The following is a 20,796-nucleotide window of genomic DNA, read 5'->3' on the forward strand; positions in this document are numbered from 1 at the left end:
GGAAACACAAGAAGCACAAAGTGCATGGTGCACAATACTCCAATATATCTACTTAAATAAAAGTAGCCTATGCCTATAATGGTAACATTGTTAAATTGGAGGTGCATTAGATATTTTATTGTAGAGGTTAGAGGTAGGCGGATCGATCCAAATATCTCAATTGTGTCGAATAATTGTTTATTTATTTGGAAATAAAAAGAAAAACATCAAACATGTACTATGAAATATTTGTCCCTTTTTCTGTTCACTGTCACTACTTTTTTGTAGCCTACAATACAGTTAACTCAAAGTGCTTTAGAGACAGACAAATTTACATTCCAGCTCTCAAAAAATATTTACACCAAATGATTAATCTGGAAAATAACTATCCATCCATCTTCTGTTTAGGGGTTGCAGGAGGCTGGAGCCTTTCCCAGCTATCATAGGGCGAAAGGCGGGGTACATCCTGGATGGGTAGCTTGTCTGTCCCAGGTCTTATACAGAGACAGATAACCATTTACACTCACATTCACGCCTATGGGCCTTTTAGAATCCCCAGTTAAACATGATTTCAGTTTGTTCTTTGCTTGATTTAAAAAATGAAATAATTAGTTTTAATATGTTTTTGACAAAGTTCTTAAACTTTAATTTCTTGTATTTATTGTAGGTGGTCAGCACCGATCTCACTGGTTATCACAGGTTGTCTTTGTTTTGACACAAACTGGGCGTAACAGTTAAATCTGCTTTATAATGTATCTATAATCCCCGCCCCAAGAAAAAACCAAAAACCCTCTTGACCAAAGAGACCGTGACATAACAATCCACACTTTTAACTATTAAAAAAAGATGAAAACTATTAATTAATTAATTAAAAAGAAATACCTCACATGTTTTGCTTTGTTTTATTTTTTCCAGAATAATTTACAGTCATTTGCAGAGCCTGAATAAACATGAAGCAGTAACAGAAGTGCACAAAAATATAGCCAAGGCATTTGATATTTTGACAGGAGGGTGGGGGTGTGTGTATTTTCTTTGCTATCAGCTGGTAGGAGTGCCGTTTTTCTTGCTGCTCTGTCTTTCCGTAACTGTCCTCCACATACTGTTTAGGGTGACTCGAGCCATGAGCAAGGTGATGGTAAAGTTACGTCTGTACCATTCCCTGGATACACAAAAAACAGAATGTTTCACTTTGCACAGTGTAATAAATGTGCTGATATAAAGATTCAAACAGGGAAATGCACAATAACACCAGAAGGGAGAAAAGGGAAACATTTGTGCTTTGACGGAGTTTAAATTGAAACAATAATAAATATAACAATCAAAAGTTAGAGATTAAATCCCACGCATGCTACTGAGGTGATGTGTGTGGGCGGAAAGCTTTGCCAACATGAAGACAAGTCAGCCACTTTGCATTGCTAATTCACACAAAACTTCTTCATAGCCTGTGAGGTTTGTTGTTCTTTGCAGATGAGGTGATACAGTGCAGTTAAAGCTCACAGCTGCTGCAGAGGGACATGTACCAACCCAACCACCCACCCACCCACCCACTCACTTACCCACCCAGCGGCATCATGGGAGACAAAACAACTCACTTGTTGTAATTTGCATGTCGTACTCTGTTTTTGTCCAGGAAGTTTTTGTAAAACGTGGCCATCTCTTCGCTGCTCAGGGACCGCCGTCGTCCTGAGGGAAGACACAGCAGACTGTGTTATATTCTCATTAGGATACATCTCCCCTGCAATTCACCAGCTGTTAGAAAAACAAACTGCTGTTTACTGTGCCTCCTGAGGAGCAGGCTACGAAGCAAGTTCGACAAAGCCAGGGTTTCTTTGTGTTGGCTGACTTGACCAAAAAACCTCAGTCAGAGATAGCAGGCATCACAACAGTGGTTATTAACTCTCTCTGGTAACCCCGGCTTTCTGTGCTCACATAAAAAGGGCTGTTTGATGTGTTTTTTGACACTTCAGACAGCACAGAATGGATCAGCTGAGCACCACCTACCCCAATCAGAGACATTATCACATGAATGGGGGATAGAGATCTATTAAGAATGTTAAATAAATGCAGTAAAATGCAACCCTGGTGCTGAAAGTACGAGTAATGCTGCAGAAAATTGTTAATTTAGTGATTTGATCATCACAAGAGCTGAGAGCTTAGCTTCAATGTTTATCTCTGATGTCAGAGCCACACATCGGTGCTCTCGCTGTGTTCAGCTCTGACAAGTCACCCACAGCCTACACAGCCTAACAAAGGAGACGTGGGAATTACTTTCGTTTCTCACAAGATCAGAGTGAAAATCATTTATTGTCCAAATAAGTTTTCTTGGTGATAAAAATCAAATAAATCTAATGATAAACTGCAGTCTTAAGCTCTACAGACTGCAAATATATGTATTCATCCAGCAGAGAATCAATATTGTGTTTACAAGACACTGTAACTAAAAGAATTTGTGAAAACTTTAAATCGAAACTCTAAAAATAAACTGGTACAAACCAGGTTATGTGTTCAGCATAAGTTACCATGGTGATCTAGCCAGGTATAAAGGAGCCACCTTCACTTACATCAAGGTCGACTTACATCACTCACCCAGTAATCTTGCTTCATAGTACACCCATCTGAGCTGGTTAAAAACTGCCTAAGTGCAAACCCAACCAACAATGTGAAATATTCAGAAAAGGCTGCATGTCCTCACCGTCCTCATCACGCAGAGTCAAGCCTTTTGCCTTCAGTTGTGAAATGATAAAAGCTTCTTTTTCCTGCAGACAGTGTAAAAAAAACAAACAACAAACAAACCTTTTAAGCTTTAACTGTAATTTTAAATGAGGTCATTCTTAAAATTAATTAAAGGGTCGTTAAATCAGATTTGGACTGGGGTCCACATAAAACCTACAGTTTTCCTCACTGTTTCCTCACTGTAATCTCTTACATAGCTGGGCCCTAACAGAACACATTAGTTGTACAATGCTCCCCTCTACTGGTGAAATGATTTTACACACGTACGAGCTCAGCACGCAGAGATTAATTACATCCACTGCTATTACAGTCTCCATTAATAATGATGGAAATGACAGCATGATGCTAATGCAAGTAGGAAGCTGGCAGGGAAGATAATGCAGTTAGTGGACTTTATCTTGTGTTTAATTTAATTTCCATTTTATTTTTAAGAAAAGTGAACTAACAAGCCGACAGGGATCGCTCACCCGGTTTTGTTTTGTAACAGCTACAGATGAATTTTCTTCTAATATCAGTTTGCTTAATTGGATTTTAAGCGGCAGTACGGCATACCTGCATATGAAATAAATAGCAGCAGTAGCAGGACAATGTGAATCATCATAAATAAATATTAAACTGTAATAAATTGGAAGACATCATCTTGATATTCTCAGGACAACATCACAAACAAATTCTTCTGGATGCACACTTTCACTTCATCCCTCATGTGCAATTTAGGAATTTAATTTAGGAGTAACCTTCAGTTTCTCTACAAAGACTAAAGACTCCACTTCCTCTGTAGCTAAAGGTTTTCTTGGAGCACATCAACTTCCCACTCTTATTCATACTCTGAAATCACCTGCCCCACAATGAACCAACAACCGCTTCTATGCCTGCTTTACACCACCCACCACCTTTCAGCTTATTTTCAGAAGGGCAGAACAGCCAGCAAAGTCTTAACTGATGATCTAACTAGCCTTAAATGAGTTTTATTCTCTTCCAAACTGCATGTCAGGTGCTCAGATGACTTAAAAGAACCAATTTTACCACAACTTTCTATTTTTCTATGAAAATATCGACATCTCAGGAGGGATGTCGACTCACTCCTCTTTACAGAAACTGCAGCTTGGCAACTCAAGGGTAAAGCTTGAGTGTTTTGTTTTTGGGATTTGGGGATATTCTGTCTCCATAAAATGAAGCTACCATAAAACGTGAGAAAACGTATAAATAAAGCAGGGGATCGAATTAATTTCCCCACTGTATCTTTGTCAGTTTCCATCTCAAGAGTTAAAAGCAGCACTATGCATGCTTCTCTCTCTCTCTACACTGTGCTCCCTATTTTTAGACAATACCCACCTTACTCTCCACATGGACTGGCTTTTCACCCCACCTACAAATGAGACTTCTGATAGATAAACTAGCTTTCAGAGGCCAGTCCCTGACCCCAGAAAAACACTTTGTAAAAAGTATTTCAGTAACCTTGCTGAAGGTGATGTTCTGCTTGGCCCAGAAGTTGTGGTTCCAGTCCTCTGTCTCCTGCCTCAGGTTTCTCAGTCGTTTCTCCAGCTCTGTTTCATTGTCCGGGATGTGGTAAATAATTGGCCGTAGGTTGGAGAGCGGGTTTGGTGGACCGACCCAGTCATGTGTGGAGCTGGGTTCTGGTCTATATGTAGATCTCTATGTAAAAGAAGAAGAAGAAACTACTGTAATGATGGGTTCAGACAGCACAGTGTCCGCACAAAAATAACTTAGTGGGAAAGATACAGGGTGTTAACACAAAAGTTGAGCGTGGAATTGCAGGTGACAACAGTCAGAAGGCTGAAGATGTCCCAAATTTCACCTATGCAAACCCCATATGACAGCGATGAGCTCATCAGACACAAATACCATGTAGTTTGAATTCCACATGCAAAGTTAGCATCACCAACGCAGCCACATCCGCACTGATGAGAAATGCACCGGGCAGCTATCATCTGGAAGTCAAGTTTAAAGACAGTCTGCTAAAGACTGAAACTCCACACAGCAGATGCACATCACGTGGCTTTAAATGAAAAGTGACCTACACCAGACAGCTTATCATTACCCAGCAGACTTCAAGACGGAAAGAGCAGCGAGGAATAAAAAACGCTCCAGGGCTAAGAGACGAAAACAGAGGTAAAACAATCCAAATGCAAAACATTGTGTCAGCAAATTCAGTCTGATTACTGACAGGCATATCAATGCACGTTTATATGTAAAGTAGATGTATTTACATTTTTAAAGAAATACTATATTATTAAACAGTTATTATTAAACGTCTGCAGTCACAAACTCCAACAAATGCATGTAATTTTGAAACGGTTAAAAAATGAAATCTAAGAAGATGTATTGCTGGAAACTTTAGGTCTTAAAATATAACTTTAAACCATAATATTTTAAATTGTTCTCCATTATTTTCCTACAAATATTTATACTACAACTGTATCATTAAAACAGACGTAACACCGATTTAACCCTAATAATGTCTAAAGCACTGCAATATATTTTTGTGAACAACACTTTATTTCCTGCAACGTTTAAAAAAAAAAATCAGCTTATTTCGTACACACGTCTTTAATGTGGGCATAAAAAAATGGCGCCACACGTGATCGTCAACAACAACAACAGCCGTCTATAGCTATCAAATGGCAGCCCTTTAAACCGTGTATAAATGTAATAAATTGTCATTATACAAACCTTTACTGGCTTGTCCTTCTGGGTTGCCTGTTTGGAGCTGCACAGCCGACTGCTACCTGCAGATAAGCGGAGACTGAAAGGACAGAAGCTCCTCCATATCGACCGTCTCGCAGCTGCAGCTGTCCTGGCGGCCATTTTTAGTAACCGACTAAAAACGGCGACTTAAATAAAACAAATCACGCTAAAAACCATTAAACAGCACAGGACTGAGCTCGAGGACACAACCAAACTTTCACTAAGCTCGTGCCCTTCTGTGTGCGCTGGCTGCCATTTGGTCACGTGAGCCCAACAAGGCGCATGGATGCGCTCGGCAATCTCACCGGTAAATCCCGGATTCACTTAAAAACGACAACAGAAAACATTTCGCAATGAAGGGTCGAAAGGTTTCTTGTCAGTTAAGGATATTCTTTAAATGTAAGACTACAGAAAGAGCATAAACACAAATGTGGGGAATAAATATATGTCTATGTTGTCTATTTGTTTATTTATTTAAGCTTAAGTCACATTTGTTTCCTCATTAAAAAATAAACGAAATGAAAAAAACTGGCTGTAGGATTAAAAGAAAAAAAACAAACAGATGTCAACCAAATTAGATGTTAGGAATATATAAATCCAGTCACCATGGAGCCAAAATCCCCACTCTATTTATTTTTCCTTAGCTGCAGCCCTTCCTATGTATTTTTATTGTTATTATTATTGTTATTGTTATTATTATTATTTTGTTGTTTACTACTTCTAATGCTATATTTCTAATACTGTATTTATAGACTATATTTCTTCTAATAATTATATTTCAGTGGTAAATGTTGCATTTTTACAGCAGAGTCAGGTGTAGAGGGGAGCTGAGCTGAGGATAACAGGCTGAGGAGGAGGAGGAGGTTTGCCTGGGTCCTGCTTGGAGCAGACGAAGTTGAGCAGGGCTAAACGTAGCTTGATAAATATCATTATTGTCTAATTAAACTTGAACACCACATGGATTATCTGTATAGGTTTCGGTATTAGTACTTTTGCTCTCACAAAGTATCTGAATGCCTATTCCGTTCGGTTATTGAATTGTTGGAGATGCTAGATTGTTAGATTTTTTTTTACTACATAATAAATAATGCTCGTCAATCTTTTTTGTTAACTAAGTTAAATAGACTAAAGTAAAAGTTAAACAGTAGCAAAGCCAGGGTTTATCTTAGCACCGGTAAACGACACGGAGTCACGACCAAATGAAGCGCGCCTATTGTTGGCCGACCAAAATTTGCACAAGGTTAAAAATAATAAAGCTGTTCATCCGAATATTAACACGATTATGCGATTTATTTTACATTTGTATATACGTGTCGTGCGATAACTAAACATCGACTTGTATTTCTTATTTGTTAACATCAATAAAACACTGATGTAATGGCGTCTCTTTAATATTAGCAAGGAAACACAAACTCCGTGTTAGTTCATATCCTCACGAACTGTAAAGTAAGTACTCGAAGGTAGCTAGGTAGGCTAATGTTTAGCTTTAGTCACAGGAGGTGCGCACTTTTCCGCAACAGTTCCGATGGCTGTACGCTGGCTATGCAGGTAAGAGCGAAACTGTTAAAGAGAGGTGGCGGTGTTGATGTATTCACACTGAAAAGCCAGAGTTATTTGGCTGAGGTGTGGCTGTGTCAGGTGATCATCAGTAGCTAGCTTAACACACTAACAATGGTATTCACAGAGGAGTGTCTGCTGTAAACCGGTTTTTGTAATGGCTGTTTCCATTTAAGCGTTTCATGAGTCCTTGGTAGCATATTTATTTTTAAATTAAGTTGTTTTAAAGGGCAGCGGAGGAAGAAATCTGGTGGTAGAGGCTGTGGGAGGGGCGACAGCAGCCCGACCGCAGTCAGTCAGTCACAGTCAGTCGCTGGATACTGAAGCTGACCGCAGGAGAATCGAGATCTTCCGGATTTCGGCTTTATCCCTTTGGATGCCTCTTTCCTGCACGAGCCGCCCAGCATTTGGCTGATGGAAACAGACATCCGTGAAAATGTGCGCGAATGTGTTCGGGGTTTTGAAAAGGTGAGAGGAATGCTGCTGCTGTGTGTGTGTATGTATCTATCTGTGTGTGTATGTGTGCGTGTGTGCACGAGAGAGAAAGGATGCAGCTGACAGTATCTGGAGATGCTTTGAGCCGTTTTGTCGAGATCTGGAGGTGTGGTATCTGTGCTTCTTGTAGCGCAGCTCCGGCAACATACATGGGCTCTCAGAGGTAGATGCGTTCGCACGCAGGCGGCGGGACGGGATTTTCTGCGGTGACATAATGCGCAAAGCCGTGCAGGAGGACCGGCAAGCATGCAGGCAGCCGGGGATGGAGCTCGAAGCCTTTATCTGGGAGATAAGCAGGAGGTGTTGCATGCGTGTCACCTGCAGCTCGGTCAGCCTTCATGCAACGAGACTCATGGGAAGGGAGGACTGATTCCCTCCCACGAGGGAGGCAAACCTGCCCTTAGCTTTGCAACCACCACATCAGCCTTGTCTGTCTTGGCTCAAACAAGGCAGGCTGTTTGCCATGCTGGAGTGGATTTTGCTGAGATTATCCTAATAAATACTCAGATTTGTAAGCTCTGGCCCGGCATGTGCTCATCCACTCTTGTGGAAATGCCCATCCCCTCGCCCTATTACGTAAAAGTACTTTAGGCAACATTGATACATAATCCTATCTATTGCTAATAAGCCTTAGTGATGCTTTGGATAACAAAACCTCATACTGGCGGCTACTGTATTTACATGTAATAATCATGCTGGCAGAGCTTTCCTTTCATGTCTGTGTGCTCTAGTGCTTAGCATAACATCACAGCAGGGGGGTTAAATGGGTGATGTCTATAGCAGAAAGCAGTTTTTGAACAGTTCAGTTTATCCTTAAAAAAAAAAAAAAAAAACCCAAAGAAAACTGAGAGACACAAATGCCTATAAGGTGAAACATAACTGCTACACAGAGATGACATTTGGTACAGAGTTGCTAGAAAGACTCCAAGATTTCACAAATAAATGCAAAACATCTGCAGAGATATGAAGATGCTATGAAGAGAGACACAGATACAAAATCCTGAACAGGGCTGAAATCAAACAGTTCATGCCTGTGATGGATTTGTACATAGCCGCTGTCAAGGCTTTGCTTTTGTGTACTCCATTACTTGCAGGACCCCCGGGAACTGATCGATGACGTGCAGATGATCTGAAATGACAACTACTGAGATGCACAGAATGTCTTTAAAGGGCCACAAAATTACAGTAGAGCAACTCATAATTATTACAAGAGAAAGCAAGAGTATAAAAATACACAACTACCAGAAAAAGAAAGGAAAAAGAACCACAGAACACGGTAAATAAATAAAAACAAGCAAATCTGTGTGGATGTGCACACAGGTGTTGCAGATTGACTCAGAAGGTCTAAAATAGACACATTCATGGGAATAAAAGTACAAAATGACCTTAAAGACGTGCACAACTGCAAGAAGACAGTAAAATGATTACAGAAAGAAAAGGCAGCAAAGAGGGCTGAAACACATCATCATTAGTTGCTCTTTCGGTCTTTTATGTGGCTGCTATTTTCACGTAATTTCACCTTTCCAATTTTGTGTTGTCATCAGATACACAACCAAACCAGAAATGATCTATTTAGAGGGACGAAAAGCCGCAGATCTTCACGTCGGAGTTTGGCAAAGCTTCTTTTCTTTTTTTTAAACGCAAAAGATGATTTAATCTTTTCAACCCTCACGAGAGCCGTGTTATTAATCCTAAACTAAAAGGCAGATGCTTCTATCTTAATGGAATTTTTCTAAGTGTCTAACTGGGAATATATTCCAGAGCTCAAGGCACCTGTGACACATTTAATGAGGCCATCTGACCAAATCTTCCTTTGTGGAGATTCACTCTGGAGGCGCTATGAACTGTTTCAAATTTTTTGGGTGTTGGTCAGCTGCGTTTATTTTCTGCTCGGTATTAAAAAGCTCGATGGGCAGTCGCACTGCAAAGGAATCTGGATCCCGTCTTTTAACGTGGATTAGAGCTTTATCACGATCACGTCAGGCAATATATCTCATAGAAACGGGCTGCAGTGCTCCCAGTGGTTGTCATGTGGGTGTTTGTCTTGTCGAGACTAAATGTAGGTTAACCTCATTTGTTTTCTTGCAGTTGTAAGGGCAGAATTTTGTGTGAGTATATTATGTGGGAAGTTGTTCTCGTCTATAGCTGCGCTGTCATTGGCCTGATCAGGGATTGTGTTTCTTAATATAAAGAAGTCTTTGATTAAATATAGAGGATTTTGGATGATGTCATCAGTTTGGGGGGGTTTTATTGTCATGTCCTGGCAAAAAAAGGTTAAAGGTGTGTAGACACAGTCTTTGAGCTCCTTGACACGATGTCTTTGCTCGTTCGGGAGAGCAACCTTGATGTTCATTTGATTTATATTTGGGCAGCCTCCCTTTCTGGATCATCCTCTCAGGCCCTTCTGGTCTGTTTATGTTGGCTGATGTTTTTAGATTGCTCTCTCTCGTTCATACCGCTTGTGTTGTTTGCTCTTGAGTTTTCCTCCAGTGAGGAAACATGAACTTCTAAATTTACCTGAGTTTCATGTGAAGGATCATTGCTGGTGCTGAGAGCTGGGGCTCTGGTTACAGTAGAAGAGGCCATATTCTCCAATCCTGAGGGAAGAAATGACCGACACTGTGGTTAGGCCCTTGTGCAGTCGTCTGCAGGATTAGAGCAGAGTTTCATGGCCGCACCGAAACTTGCCACTTCGCTCACCACTTGCCATACTTCGACGCCTCTGTCCTCTTTGAAAAAATGAAAGTGGAGTTAAAGCATTGCTGTTTAGAGACACTGTAGGAACTCCATCGTAGAGGCACAAATGCAAGGGGACATGATAAAATTTCCACAGAGCAGTGTAAAAATGGCAGCCACATTGCCAGCAGTCTGAACATGTGGATGAATATGATCAGAAAAATGTAAATTGTAAGCTTTATTCATTTGTTTTCTATTTTTATGGGCCTATTCCTGGAACCTTTTGGTTATAAGTCGCCTCCTACTGAGACCCTTTCTGTTGAGGCTTCAGTGGATGACTCAGTTGAATGGCCAGATGTCAGGTCCCGTGTCAGGCCTTTGCTAGATTTTTTTTTTCCTGTTTCTTGAGGACTTGAGTTTCAGATGCTGCTGATAATTTTTTAGGCCTGCTACTTCATTTTTGTCCTCCAGTTGTCACCATTTTGGCTGAAAATGGTCAGGTACAAGGACTCCACTGAAAATTAGTAAAAAAAAAGCCAATTTCCAAAGAAAAACTTTGAAAGACCATCAACTATTGGAGAACTATTACTCAAGAACGCTTTTTAAAAATGGCAAGAAAGTCTGGCACCTTGGAAAGCAAAATATAAAGAAATGAGGGGTGTGCAAAGAGTTTTGCACAGTAATCTATCTAAAAAACCAATTGCCAAAATCTTGAGACAGTACAATTCTTTTAAACTCATTTTCTTGACAATACTCAAGAAAATGAGTTTAATGAATCCTTTCAAATGTGTTTTTATGGCATCGTGTCAGACGACATCGGCTGTGAAAAATCTTCAGAGTTACAGTTTGACTGAAACGCTGCAAGAAATTAGGAACAAATGGACTTTTTTGCAAACTGGTCCTGCAGGCTCAGTTTTCAAAGTGAGGTTTTACAGAAATGAGGCAGCACATTGTCAGGATTGCTGATGCTAAACGCAGTGTCATCCTGTTTAATGACTTTTGCCACCAGGCAGAATTTTCTGACATATAAACATGACAGAATGTGTCTGCAAATTTGCCAAGCAACAATACATCGTTTTTTGTTTTTGTGAGCCAGTGGGAGTTAGTCTCCAGTGATTCATAACAGCCTTCCTGGCTGTGTCAGAAGGTCAATCCTACTGCAGGCGTGTGCTTGTTTCCATAGAGCAAAACTCAAATGCCACATTATTTACATGCTAATTAGTGTGAGAACAGGGCCAGGGGCATTTATAGCCTGCTACGTTGTTCTAAATGCTTCTTGATTTCTTCAAGATTTCAGCCTCTGAATGTGGTTACAGAGTTTGTGTTGGCTTGTTGATACGGTCTGCTGAGGCTCTGTTTGTCCCAGTTGCTCATTGTTCTGACTTCCCTTTCCTGCTTTCTTTTTCCAGCCTGTTTGGGAAGCCCTTTGATGGCGGGAAGCGGATGGACCATGGTGGTCCACAGCAGCAGCAACAACATCCGATGGAGCAGCAGCAGCCAGCATATCATCCGCAGCACCCTGCCATGATGCGGCTGTACGAGATACAGAAGGAGGTGGCGTCTCTGGGGCCGCAGGTGTGCACCTTCAGCGGCCTTCAGAACGATCGGGACTACAAGCGTCTGGAGCGAGAGCTGACCCGCCTGCTGCTGGATGTGGACCAGGTGGACACAGAGGGCAAGCCGGAGCTGCAGGGGGCGCGAAAAAGGGCGGCTCAGGAGGTGGAGGGACTCCTGCGCTATCTAGAAGAGAACGCCACCCATCCTTCCCGGCTGGCCATCGAACAGCTAAGCTACGAGGCGCGGCAGCTGGTGGACGAGCGCGTCGTGGCTCCGCAGCGAGCAGGCGGGGTGACAGAGATCAACGACGAGTTGGTGGACGCTCTGCAGGAGCTTGTGCTGAGGCTCACTCAGGTCAAGACCGAAGGGAGGGTGCCGCTCCGCAAAGCACGCTACCGGGCGCTAACGCGCCTCTGCGCTGTACAGGATGTGATCGAAGGGCGCACGCAGCAGCAGACCCTCTCCCTGCCGCTGTCGGGAGACACCCACGAGGCCGTGAACTGCATCAACCAGGTGATGGTAAAGGTGAGCGTGGCCCGCAGCCAGCTGGTGGCGCTGCTGATGGGTCTGAGCGGGAGGGACAGCTGTGCCCACCTGTCACGCATCCTGACTGAGATGCAGGTGGAGCTGGACGCTCTGGATGTTTCGGGGAACGCGGTGATCAGAAATTACAGGAAACAGGTGGTGGAGGAGATAAACGGGCTGCTGAAACATCTGGACCTGGAGGGGGAAGGAGACGACACACGCAGGTAGGCGTCACTCATAAAGGATGAAGCTGCAGATGAGTGCAGCACCGAATTGATGCTTTTTAATTGTTCGTTCATTGATGAATTGATGACGAACTGAACAAATATTGCTCCAATAAAGTCACATTTTACCCATCCAAGATCCAAGGGTGTGTACGTGTTCAGGAAATTATATGTAAAAGATTCTAATGTAAACTATGAAGATACTTATGCAGGTATAACAGAGGAATTCTGTCTGATTACTAAATTGTAGCTACAAGATTCTTGATTATGAGCAATGTCGGTTTGTTGACTGTTAGACCCATCAGTTTCAGTACTTTTGAACATGAGGTACATGGTTTTTATTTAGTTCGTTTTTTTGTTTTCATAAATAGATCTTGTACTTTAACACTGGTTTTCAGTGTTTGTTTACCAAAGAAGCAGCTAATTTTGTGGTTATAGCTTCTAAAGTGATGCCTACTCACAGTTACAACATCAAGATTGATTGAATCTCCAGCAGGTCATTCTTTCTGCAGATTTGATCATGAGAAGCACTGACTCTGCCCCCACCCTCACAGGTATGACTTGGCGCAGAACAACTCCATCCGAGAGATCGAGGGCGTGCGTGCTCACATCTCGCACCTGCGAGAGGGCGTCCTACGACACTGTGCGATGGGTGACCTCAGCTTCAGACCCAAAGCCGAGCTGCAGGGTCTTCTCACCCAACTGGACCAGGTGGACACGGCGAAGAACCCGTGCATAAGAGAAGCCCGTCGCCGTGCTGTGGTGGAAGTCCAGGCGGTCATCACGTTCCTGGACCTATGCGAGGCTCTAGCTCGCCGCCAGCCGGGCCCCAATGAGCACCCATCACATCGAGCTGTGTGGCAAGTCCTGGGGAGCCTGTCAGAACTCCAGGCTCAGGTCCTGGGCTTCGACGGCAAGCGGGTCGACAAGAGCTACATGATCTTGGAGGAGCTGCTTACCAAACAGCTGCTGGCGCTGGACGCCGTTGACCCACAAGGCGATGATACAACCAAGGTGGCACGCAAGCAGGCGGTGAAGTTTGCCCAGAACATTCTCAACTACCTGGACATGAAGACAGACGAGTGGGAGTATTAATTAAGTCCAAAACACGATGAGACGCTGCAGGAACGAAAGGAGCTGATAATGTGTGTAAAATAAAAAATAAAAAAACATAAAAAAATAAGGAAAGAAACTGGTACATTATCATTCCACGGGCTGTAAATATGAATTCAGATCCCTAGAATGCACTGCAGCAGCGCTTTTTCTTTCATCACTTCGTGGTTGTCATGGCCGACCCTGCAGATAAACACAGAACTACTTTTGTGAAACACTTTGAAAATTCTCTTTGTGCTATTTGGAGATATCTTTTAAAATCTCCCATGTATGTGTGTACCTGTGTGTGCGTGTGAGTGTATGCGCGCAAATTGTTATTTGTTGTCTTTGCATTTGGCGTGTGGCTGTCGAAGCCAAAGCACTAAATAATGCCTGTATAAGTGGTCACATCCTCTAGACTGCACTTGATGTTGATAAATTATCCCAGTGTGATGGATTGCTTAGCAGTGGTTTCCCCCGTCTGGCCTGATTAATCCGAGTGTCAGTTGCTAATGGAGACAGCCGATGCACGTGTTGAATACCGTGACCTAATTAGGAAAAGTCGTCTATGGCTACCCTAAGAGCTGGGCTTGGTCCAGAGTGTGATACCTGCTGATTTGGGGTGAGAAAAATTGGTCGATTCCTTTTTTTTGTTTGTTTGTTTGTTTCACTCAGAAATTGTAATCACGAAAAGTGAAAAGCAGTGTCTATTTAATCTGCTGTGATGTGCTTTTGAAGGTGAAACGTGACAAATGTTCACAAGCCAGGGAGTGTGTGTTTAAACAGATGTAATTAGAGAGGGAACGGTGAGAGTTTACACCGCCCATGTTAAGTGACTCTCCACCCCTGTGTGACCTCGTTGACCCCCCAGCATGTGTTTCAAGTCTCTGGCAGCTCCCTGAAAACACAAACACAAAATCGGGCGGCAAACAAAACGTCAGTGTTGATGCAGTATCCCCTCGGCTGTGAACGGGATGTTTGAAGAGATGAAAGTTACCCCTCCACCTCCTCGCCGCTTGTGTAGCTGTTCATCTGTAACATGTTTCACGTTTGCTCTGATTCTGTATGATCGTTTCAGGCTATTAATGAATCAGGGCTAAATCCAGAGAGAGGGGCAGAGGAGAAATTTTGTCACCGCTGCTGCTGTTTGAGTTGTTTTCTGTTTGTTTGTTTCTACCTACTGCTTTCTCCGGATGGAGGAGAGACTGTGAGAGGTCCCTGGGGAGAGGAAGAGGAAAGGGAGGATGGCGAGGCAAAGATATCCACTGGATTGACACATCAAGGCTGAAGCGCACAGGGCCGACAGTCGGGTACTGTTAGGTAGAGGATTGACGGTGATGGCAGTCGACAGAGCCTTCTAGAAACTTCTCTAAGCTGCTTCTGCTGCAGACAGTAGGAGGGAGGGAAAGGACTAGTACAGAAGTCTGTGTGCCTTGATTTTGACCCTTCCTTATGACCCGGTTTATGTAAAAGCAGCCTTGTAGTGCAGCAGCTGATTAAAGAGCTAAAGAGCAAGCTCTTTTTTCTTTCTTTTTTTTAATATAGAAATGCACAATGAGGAAACTAAAGCTCCGAATGTGTTTATGGCGAGCACCTTGGTCATTATAACCATCAGAAATATGCACTAGTTGTCAGAAACGCTTTTTAAGCATTCAGCATGTATTCCTGAAAATGCTCCGGTCAGTCATTTGTAGTAACACAGCGATGATGCTCCTTTTCACCAGGCAAAGCGACATGAGTCATGATTTCACGCTGCAAAACAGCCACGCTTCTGGAGCAGCTCTCGTGCTCTGACAGCACTTAAGCGACATTAGCAGGAAAATCAACAGAGAAAAACAGAACGACCGGTCCCACCTTCCCTCTTAACCCCCTCAAAAAAATCAGCTGACGAGGAGACGATGGTGAAGGTGTTCCTGAGCGGGAGGAAAAGGCAGCTAATGAAAGAATCGCTCCTCAGCTCGTAGCAAGCGTTTTTAGGCATACTTTGTGATCTTTGACAGCAGAAATCCCCAACTTGCTTGCTGCTACTTCGCTATTTCTCTTCACAGTGTGTGTGTGTGCGCATCAGTCAGTGTAAAATTCTGATAATTTAGGTGGTCCTCTGCCTTACGGTGACACCTGAGGTGGAAGATGCATCTGCCAGCTCATTAAAAATACCTCAGCAGACAGCAGAGAAAGAGGCAGTCTTTTCAGAGTTTATCTGATTGGTGGTTGAATAAGACTAAAGCTGTCTCCAGAATTTCTTGGCTCACACGACTTCTCGTCAACTGAGAGTCTCTGATCTCTGTGTGATTGTGTTTGAACACACACACTAAAAGGTCAAATGTTTCCCCTGCAACAAGTTGCTCACAGTGATTAAAGTTGCAGTCTTTAGGGCGTTGTTGTTCATCCCAGCTGCAGAGAATGTGGTCCAGCATGTTTCAGTGAAGCTTCACCAGCCCTACTAACTCTTTGAAGCTGCTACTGGAAGCAGTTTTCTGGCACAAAGCCTGCAGCTTGGCCTCCTGGGTAGTGAGCTGACTCATGCGGGGGGAAATTAGATTAAACAGTGTTCATTAAACGTAGCCAGTCTGCCTGGCCGTTGTTGCAACAGATGCTTTCTCACGGCGAACCTTATGCTCTCTCAGACCAAACCGACCCAGACACACCTTATGCTCACGTTTTTTGTAGGCAGTAACATGCAGATGTATGTTCCTGGCAGGACACTGCATCAGTGTATTATACACGTTTCTTTGAATAGTTTATCCAAAGTTTTACGCTATAAACAGAAGTATTTAAATCGTTCCTGTCTCATTGTCTCAGAGTGTTTGGAAGCCATACACGTTTATATAGTGGTCCTGAAGTGCAGGATTCTGTTGCGATGGATGTTGTTCCCCGGTTGCAAATATCGCTCTCACACTTCTAAAACTGCGTTTTTTGTATATGTACAATGGGTCTGCTAGGTTTAGGTATTACAAATTGATTATTGTGAAATTAGTTGTCGCATTAAAGTCGAGGTGCCTGCGCCGCAGCGTTTTTGTTTACATGAACATTTTTTAAGAAGGAGAAAATCCATTTTATAGGTTTAAAAGATGGCAGAGGAACCAAAAATGTACAAGGGTTCACGTGTTTTAGGCTATCGTGATGTTGCATGAGTGTGAATGTTTCGTTAAAGTGACATGGCAGGGCTTTAAAGGATAAAGCTGGAGAGATTTTATTGAAATTTTTTCTTGATTTTCAACAAAACTAATAATGTGTTGCATCTTGGTGCCCCTCAGCTCCGCTCCAATTGGTTCATACACAGATACATTTAACGAGGCTCATTAAATGTGTCTAATTTCCTCAAAAACACACGGGCATTGTAGTTTTTTACCAAACAAGTAGAAGGTTCATGTGTGGGGACTAGTTTATGCAGTGGATGTTGTGGCTGTTCTTTGTTTTTTTCCATCTAAGAGTGAATGTGGGGAAAATACAAAATACACAGTGTCTTTGTCTGAGATCATGAAAGTTACTCTTTTACTGGGATAGTTTATATTTTTCTTTTTTTTTCATAAGATTTGTTGACAAAAACACAGAATATGAAGGAATTCTTACTTTAAAACAGAGACATATTCTTGCCAGCACCATAAAGCCTGTTTTGCTTTTGTGCAAATACATTGTCGACTAGGTTTCATGAATTGCTTGTTGGATTGTTAAAAAGTGATATGGGTCATGCTTTAGTTATAATTAGAATGTATTTATGAGCAGAGGCAGAGCGTAGTTTGCTGTTAACATGGTATTTATATGCAAAAGCATTTAAATATACATAGAAGTTAAAAATACATTACATGCTGCTGCTAGAAGCTAAATAGTGCTACGCCGATTATTTGTGCGTCATTCCTTTTGTCATGTTTAACTGGGAATCTTTCACATGTCAGTAGTATATTTTCGGACACACTACTCGGCTTGTAGGATGTCACTTCCTGAGAGCCATGTTGTCATGGTAACCCAACCTCATCTGAGGTAAGCCGAGCACAAATAAATTTATCCTTGGCAAACTGAAAACTTTTTAAATTTAAACACTTAAATTGAAGCGTTTTTGATATCAGGTCTCAGTCCAGCAGCGTCATTGCCGCATTGCATAATGGGACATTTATGCCCGCTGTGGAGTCCTGCGACGCATCCTCTAATATTCCCTCAGAAACATGCAACTAGTTTATTTCAGTACATTCGTTGGCTTACGGCACGCTAAAAAATGACTTCAGTATGTAAATTTGGATGCGATTCTAATCGTGCTTTTTGTAAGTTGTTTTTCGTGCCCAAGTTCGAAACAGAAAGTGACTTTTGACTTGTAATTTGGATGACCAGCTAGTTACAGACTTTTCTGTGTAAACCTTTACAAGAAGTTAAAGGTATAATGTCGAACGCCACTATGAGCTCATTTTATATTTTGAAAATTGAAGTTTTGTACTGGATCACTGCAATGATGCTACAGAAATAATGAAATGTTACAAATTCCACATCACGTCTGTTGTACATGTACATGTAATTCTAAGAAAAATACCGGATCAAAATCAGAGAGGGAAGTGTGTATTAAGATATTTTAATTAAAACTAGTTCCTTTCTCCATTACATAGATGTGGCTTAAAAACAAACTGTTCCTGGTCAGACAGATTATATGTCAAAATCTTGTTTCCAGTCTTTTCTATTTTTACTTGACTGTAAAATCTAAATTACAAAGTATTATTTTTTGCACTTAATATAGAAACAGCACTTTTTTTTAATGTTATTATTTGGGATCTTTAGTTGAATATGAAAAATATGAATGAGACATGGACTGCTTGAATTAAATGAATTTGAACCAGGGCCCAGGCTTTGGTTTTCTCCACACAGACGCTCTGTTATGTTTCACCCCAACACACTGCTGGACTGCTAAAAGCAGCTCAGGGTCATCCAGAGCATCTGAACTTGGGAGTCCATTAGACAGGGGTTTAAAAGATTCAGCTCCAGTGGGTATTCAGAGGCAGTCCCTTTACAGGACAGTGCATTTACACCAAACAGCAAACGGGCTGACTTACTCACAGATGCAAGTTTGCAAGGTTTGAATTTCCTAAGGTGAATGTAGTCATGTTCTGTATTTCATAGTACTAAAGTTTATTTTACTAAGGACATATCAAGTGGAAATGGGTAATGTTCAATAAGATGGGAGCACCAGCCAAAAATGTTTTCATTATGTTACAGTTTTTAAGGTCAGCAGCCATTTACACCAGCAAAAGTTTGAGACTTAAGGCAACTACATTTCACAAAAACATGTAACCAAACATACTGATTTATTTTTCTGATCATTACAAGTCAATAATCGATCATTTTAACTTGATGCCACAAAAGCACACCAGCTAAAATCAGTGTTTACGCTTTCAGATTAAAGAAATGAGAAGGGATGGATAACCTTTAATCCAGTAATGTGACGGTGTTCAGTCTTTCTGACGTAGGTCACTATTATATTAATGTGCTCCCAGTGGCAGAGACACCTTCCTCCCCAGTGTGTAGAGATACTGCTGCGGTGTTGGGAGTGCATCTCCTTCTGCAGTGCCATTTGAGTGGCCCATTCCTGCCATTCTCCTTTGCCTCTTTAAACCTTGTGCTTGCATTCCTCCTGGTCCTGCGTGTAGGCAGCCTGTGCTTTTTCATGTTGACCAAAAGCCTGTGCAAGTCATCAGTGTGCTGATGCCTCTGTTTAGTTTAGTTTTTTCCCCTAATTTCAGTGGTTGTAATCATGTGAGTGCCCATCTGTAGATTACACTGAGATTAAAGGGGAGGATGTGCTTATCTGAAATGGGCTTTAGCGACTTTTATAGGTGCTGGTTGGAGGTTATACCTTTGGACGGAACCTGTAAATTATTAGGCTCTAATTTAAAATACTGACAGAGCCGACTCTTTAGATAAAAATCAGGTAAATGTGTATTGAATAACCAAAACAGTAGTCCTCCACCAAGGCTCATGTCCCATCCACGTCAAAATTTAACAGGTTCTTCCTTTACACATTCCTCTCCATCACGTCTCCTGACCTTCGCCTTCTACTCTACTAAAAGCATGACTGAAAAAAAACCCCAGAGAAATAATTTTAGCTGTTGAGCAGAACAGTTAATACAGTTTGACATTTTGATGGTAAACATGAAGCTTCACAAGCAGCAGTACATAGCAGGCTGATGAATCTTTGGCTGATCGTTTAAGTGAAATGTGAAAACGACAGAATCCCACCAAAAGTAAAAACAAGGTTCCTTCCTGAGCTTTTGCAAAACTTATATTTAAAGACAGTTATTATTAAAAGTTCATCAGTCATGTGTGTTCATTAATGCTTTGCCTTTCTTATGACAGGAATGTGTTTAAGTGGTGAAAATGGGACTGCGTTTTGTTTTTTCCAAATGTGTGTCTCATGAAGTCGCCTTTAACTGCATTGATTGTGACAGGCTTTTGATGTCTCTCCTCCAAAATGCGCTTGTACAAAAAGCACACTGACTGGAAAAAAAACAACAAAAAAACCCATTGTGTGAATGCTCCATGGATGGTTGTGTCCCAAGTTTGTATTCCCACTGCAAAATAAAGACAGTGTGTCTTGTTCAGTGTTCTGTTAGTGTTTTTTTTCCCCCCCTCGTTGCATCTGGCAGCTTTCCATAGCAAGTTTCCTTTAAGGCGATTGCAAACTTTTAAAATGCTTACTCAGGGTTATTTTAAGAATACATACAGTATTGCCAAGGGAGACTGGATAAAAAGACACCTCACGCATTGAAAACTCACTCCCTGCTGTCGATGTGCATTAAATTTTTAGCTTCCATACAGAGCCGGTTGTTAGAGTCGGTGCCTTCTCATGAGGGAACAGGACAGGACACGTGGCAGATGCAGGGATGTTATTGCAGTGTGTGCAAAAATGAACTCTGATTCTCAAAGTTTACACTTCACAATGCTTCTATAGTTTTTTTTTTTTAAACTATCCTTCTATAGTTTAACAAACGAGAAAATACACAGTGAGCAAGTGATGTGGTTGTTGGTTAGTCAGACTGCTTGTAGCTGATAGGAATGCACCAGTGACTCAAATGACCACTTGTTACAAACAGGGTATGAAGAAGAGCATCAAAAAACACAAAAAACCTTGAAGCAGATGAGCTACAGCAGCAGAAGACCACACCGGGCGCCACTCCTGTCAGCTAAGCACAAAAGAGGCTAGAGTCCAATGTTATTATAATCTAGTAGCTGGTGAGTCTTATAGTAATGCTGCAGGAATTAAAAAAAT

At 41.8% G+C, this 20,796-nt stretch overlaps 2 protein-coding genes across 6 annotated transcripts; one reads left to right on the forward strand and one right to left on the reverse strand.

Moving 5' to 3' along the window:
• Positions 1-865: 865 nt before the first annotated feature.
• Positions 866-5,745, reverse strand: coa8 (cytochrome c oxidase assembly factor 8). Its single transcript, XM_003447791.3, has 5 exons — positions 5,407-5,745; positions 4,171-4,368; positions 2,672-2,735; positions 1,572-1,662; positions 866-1,138 (listed from the first exon to the last, which is right to left on the reverse strand). The coding sequence occupies exons 1-5, from the start codon at positions 5,539-5,541 to the stop codon at positions 1,018-1,020; spliced, it is 609 nt and encodes a 202-aa protein (XP_003447839.1). The 5' UTR covers positions 5,542-5,745; the 3' UTR covers positions 866-1,017.
• Positions 4,724-20,128, forward strand: bag5 (BCL2 associated athanogene 5). 5 transcript variants are annotated; one of them, XM_005453439.3, is made up of 4 exons: positions 4,762-4,845; positions 7,208-7,446; positions 11,559-12,455; positions 13,010-20,128. In XM_005453439.3, the coding sequence occupies exons 2-4, from the start codon at positions 7,415-7,417 to the stop codon at positions 13,548-13,550; spliced, it is 1,470 nt and encodes a 489-aa protein (XP_005453496.1). In that variant the 5' UTR covers positions 4,762-4,845; positions 7,208-7,414; the 3' UTR covers positions 13,551-20,128. The 5 variants fall into 5 exon arrangements, with proteins under 5 accessions (XP_005453494.1, XP_005453496.1, XP_013128357.1 ...); XM_013272903.3 differs by having other exon boundaries at positions 4,801-4,845; positions 7,197-7,446; XM_005453438.4 differs by lacking the exon at positions 4,762-4,845 and adding an exon at positions 6,196-6,969.
• The last annotated feature ends 668 nt before the right edge of the window (positions 20,129-20,796 follow it).

Source organism: Oreochromis niloticus, linkage group LG19, assembly GCF_001858045.2.
Source record: "Oreochromis niloticus isolate F11D_XX linkage group LG19, O_niloticus_UMD_NMBU, whole genome shotgun sequence".
Taxonomy (NCBI): Eukaryota; Metazoa; Chordata; class Actinopteri; order Cichliformes; family Cichlidae; genus Oreochromis; species Oreochromis niloticus.

Bases quoted from the DNA above. Each gene is read 5' to 3' on its own strand.
- coa8 (XM_003447791.3), bottom strand. From the start codon at position 5,541: ATGGCCGCCAGGACAGCTGCAGCTGCGAGACGGTCGATATGGAGGAGC. The intron at 1,663-2,671 runs GTGAGGACATGC...GTCTTCCCTCAG, and splicing joins GACTCTGCGTGATGAGGACG to GACGACGGCGGTCCCTGAGC. The intron at 1,139-1,571 runs GTGAGTTGTTTT...TTGTGTATCCAG, and splicing joins CGACATGCAAATTACAACAA to GGAATGGTACAGACGTAACT.
- bag5 (XM_005453437.3), top strand. From the start codon at position 4,739: ATGAAAAGTGACCTACACCAGACAGCTTATCATTACCCAGCAGACTTC. The intron at 4,846-11,558 runs GTAAAACAATCC...TTCTTTTTCCAG, and splicing joins GCTAAGAGACGAAAACAGAG to CCTGTTTGGGAAGCCCTTTG. The intron at 12,456-13,009 runs GTAGGCGTCACT...CCACCCTCACAG, and splicing joins GAAGGAGACGACACACGCAG to GTATGACTTGGCGCAGAACA.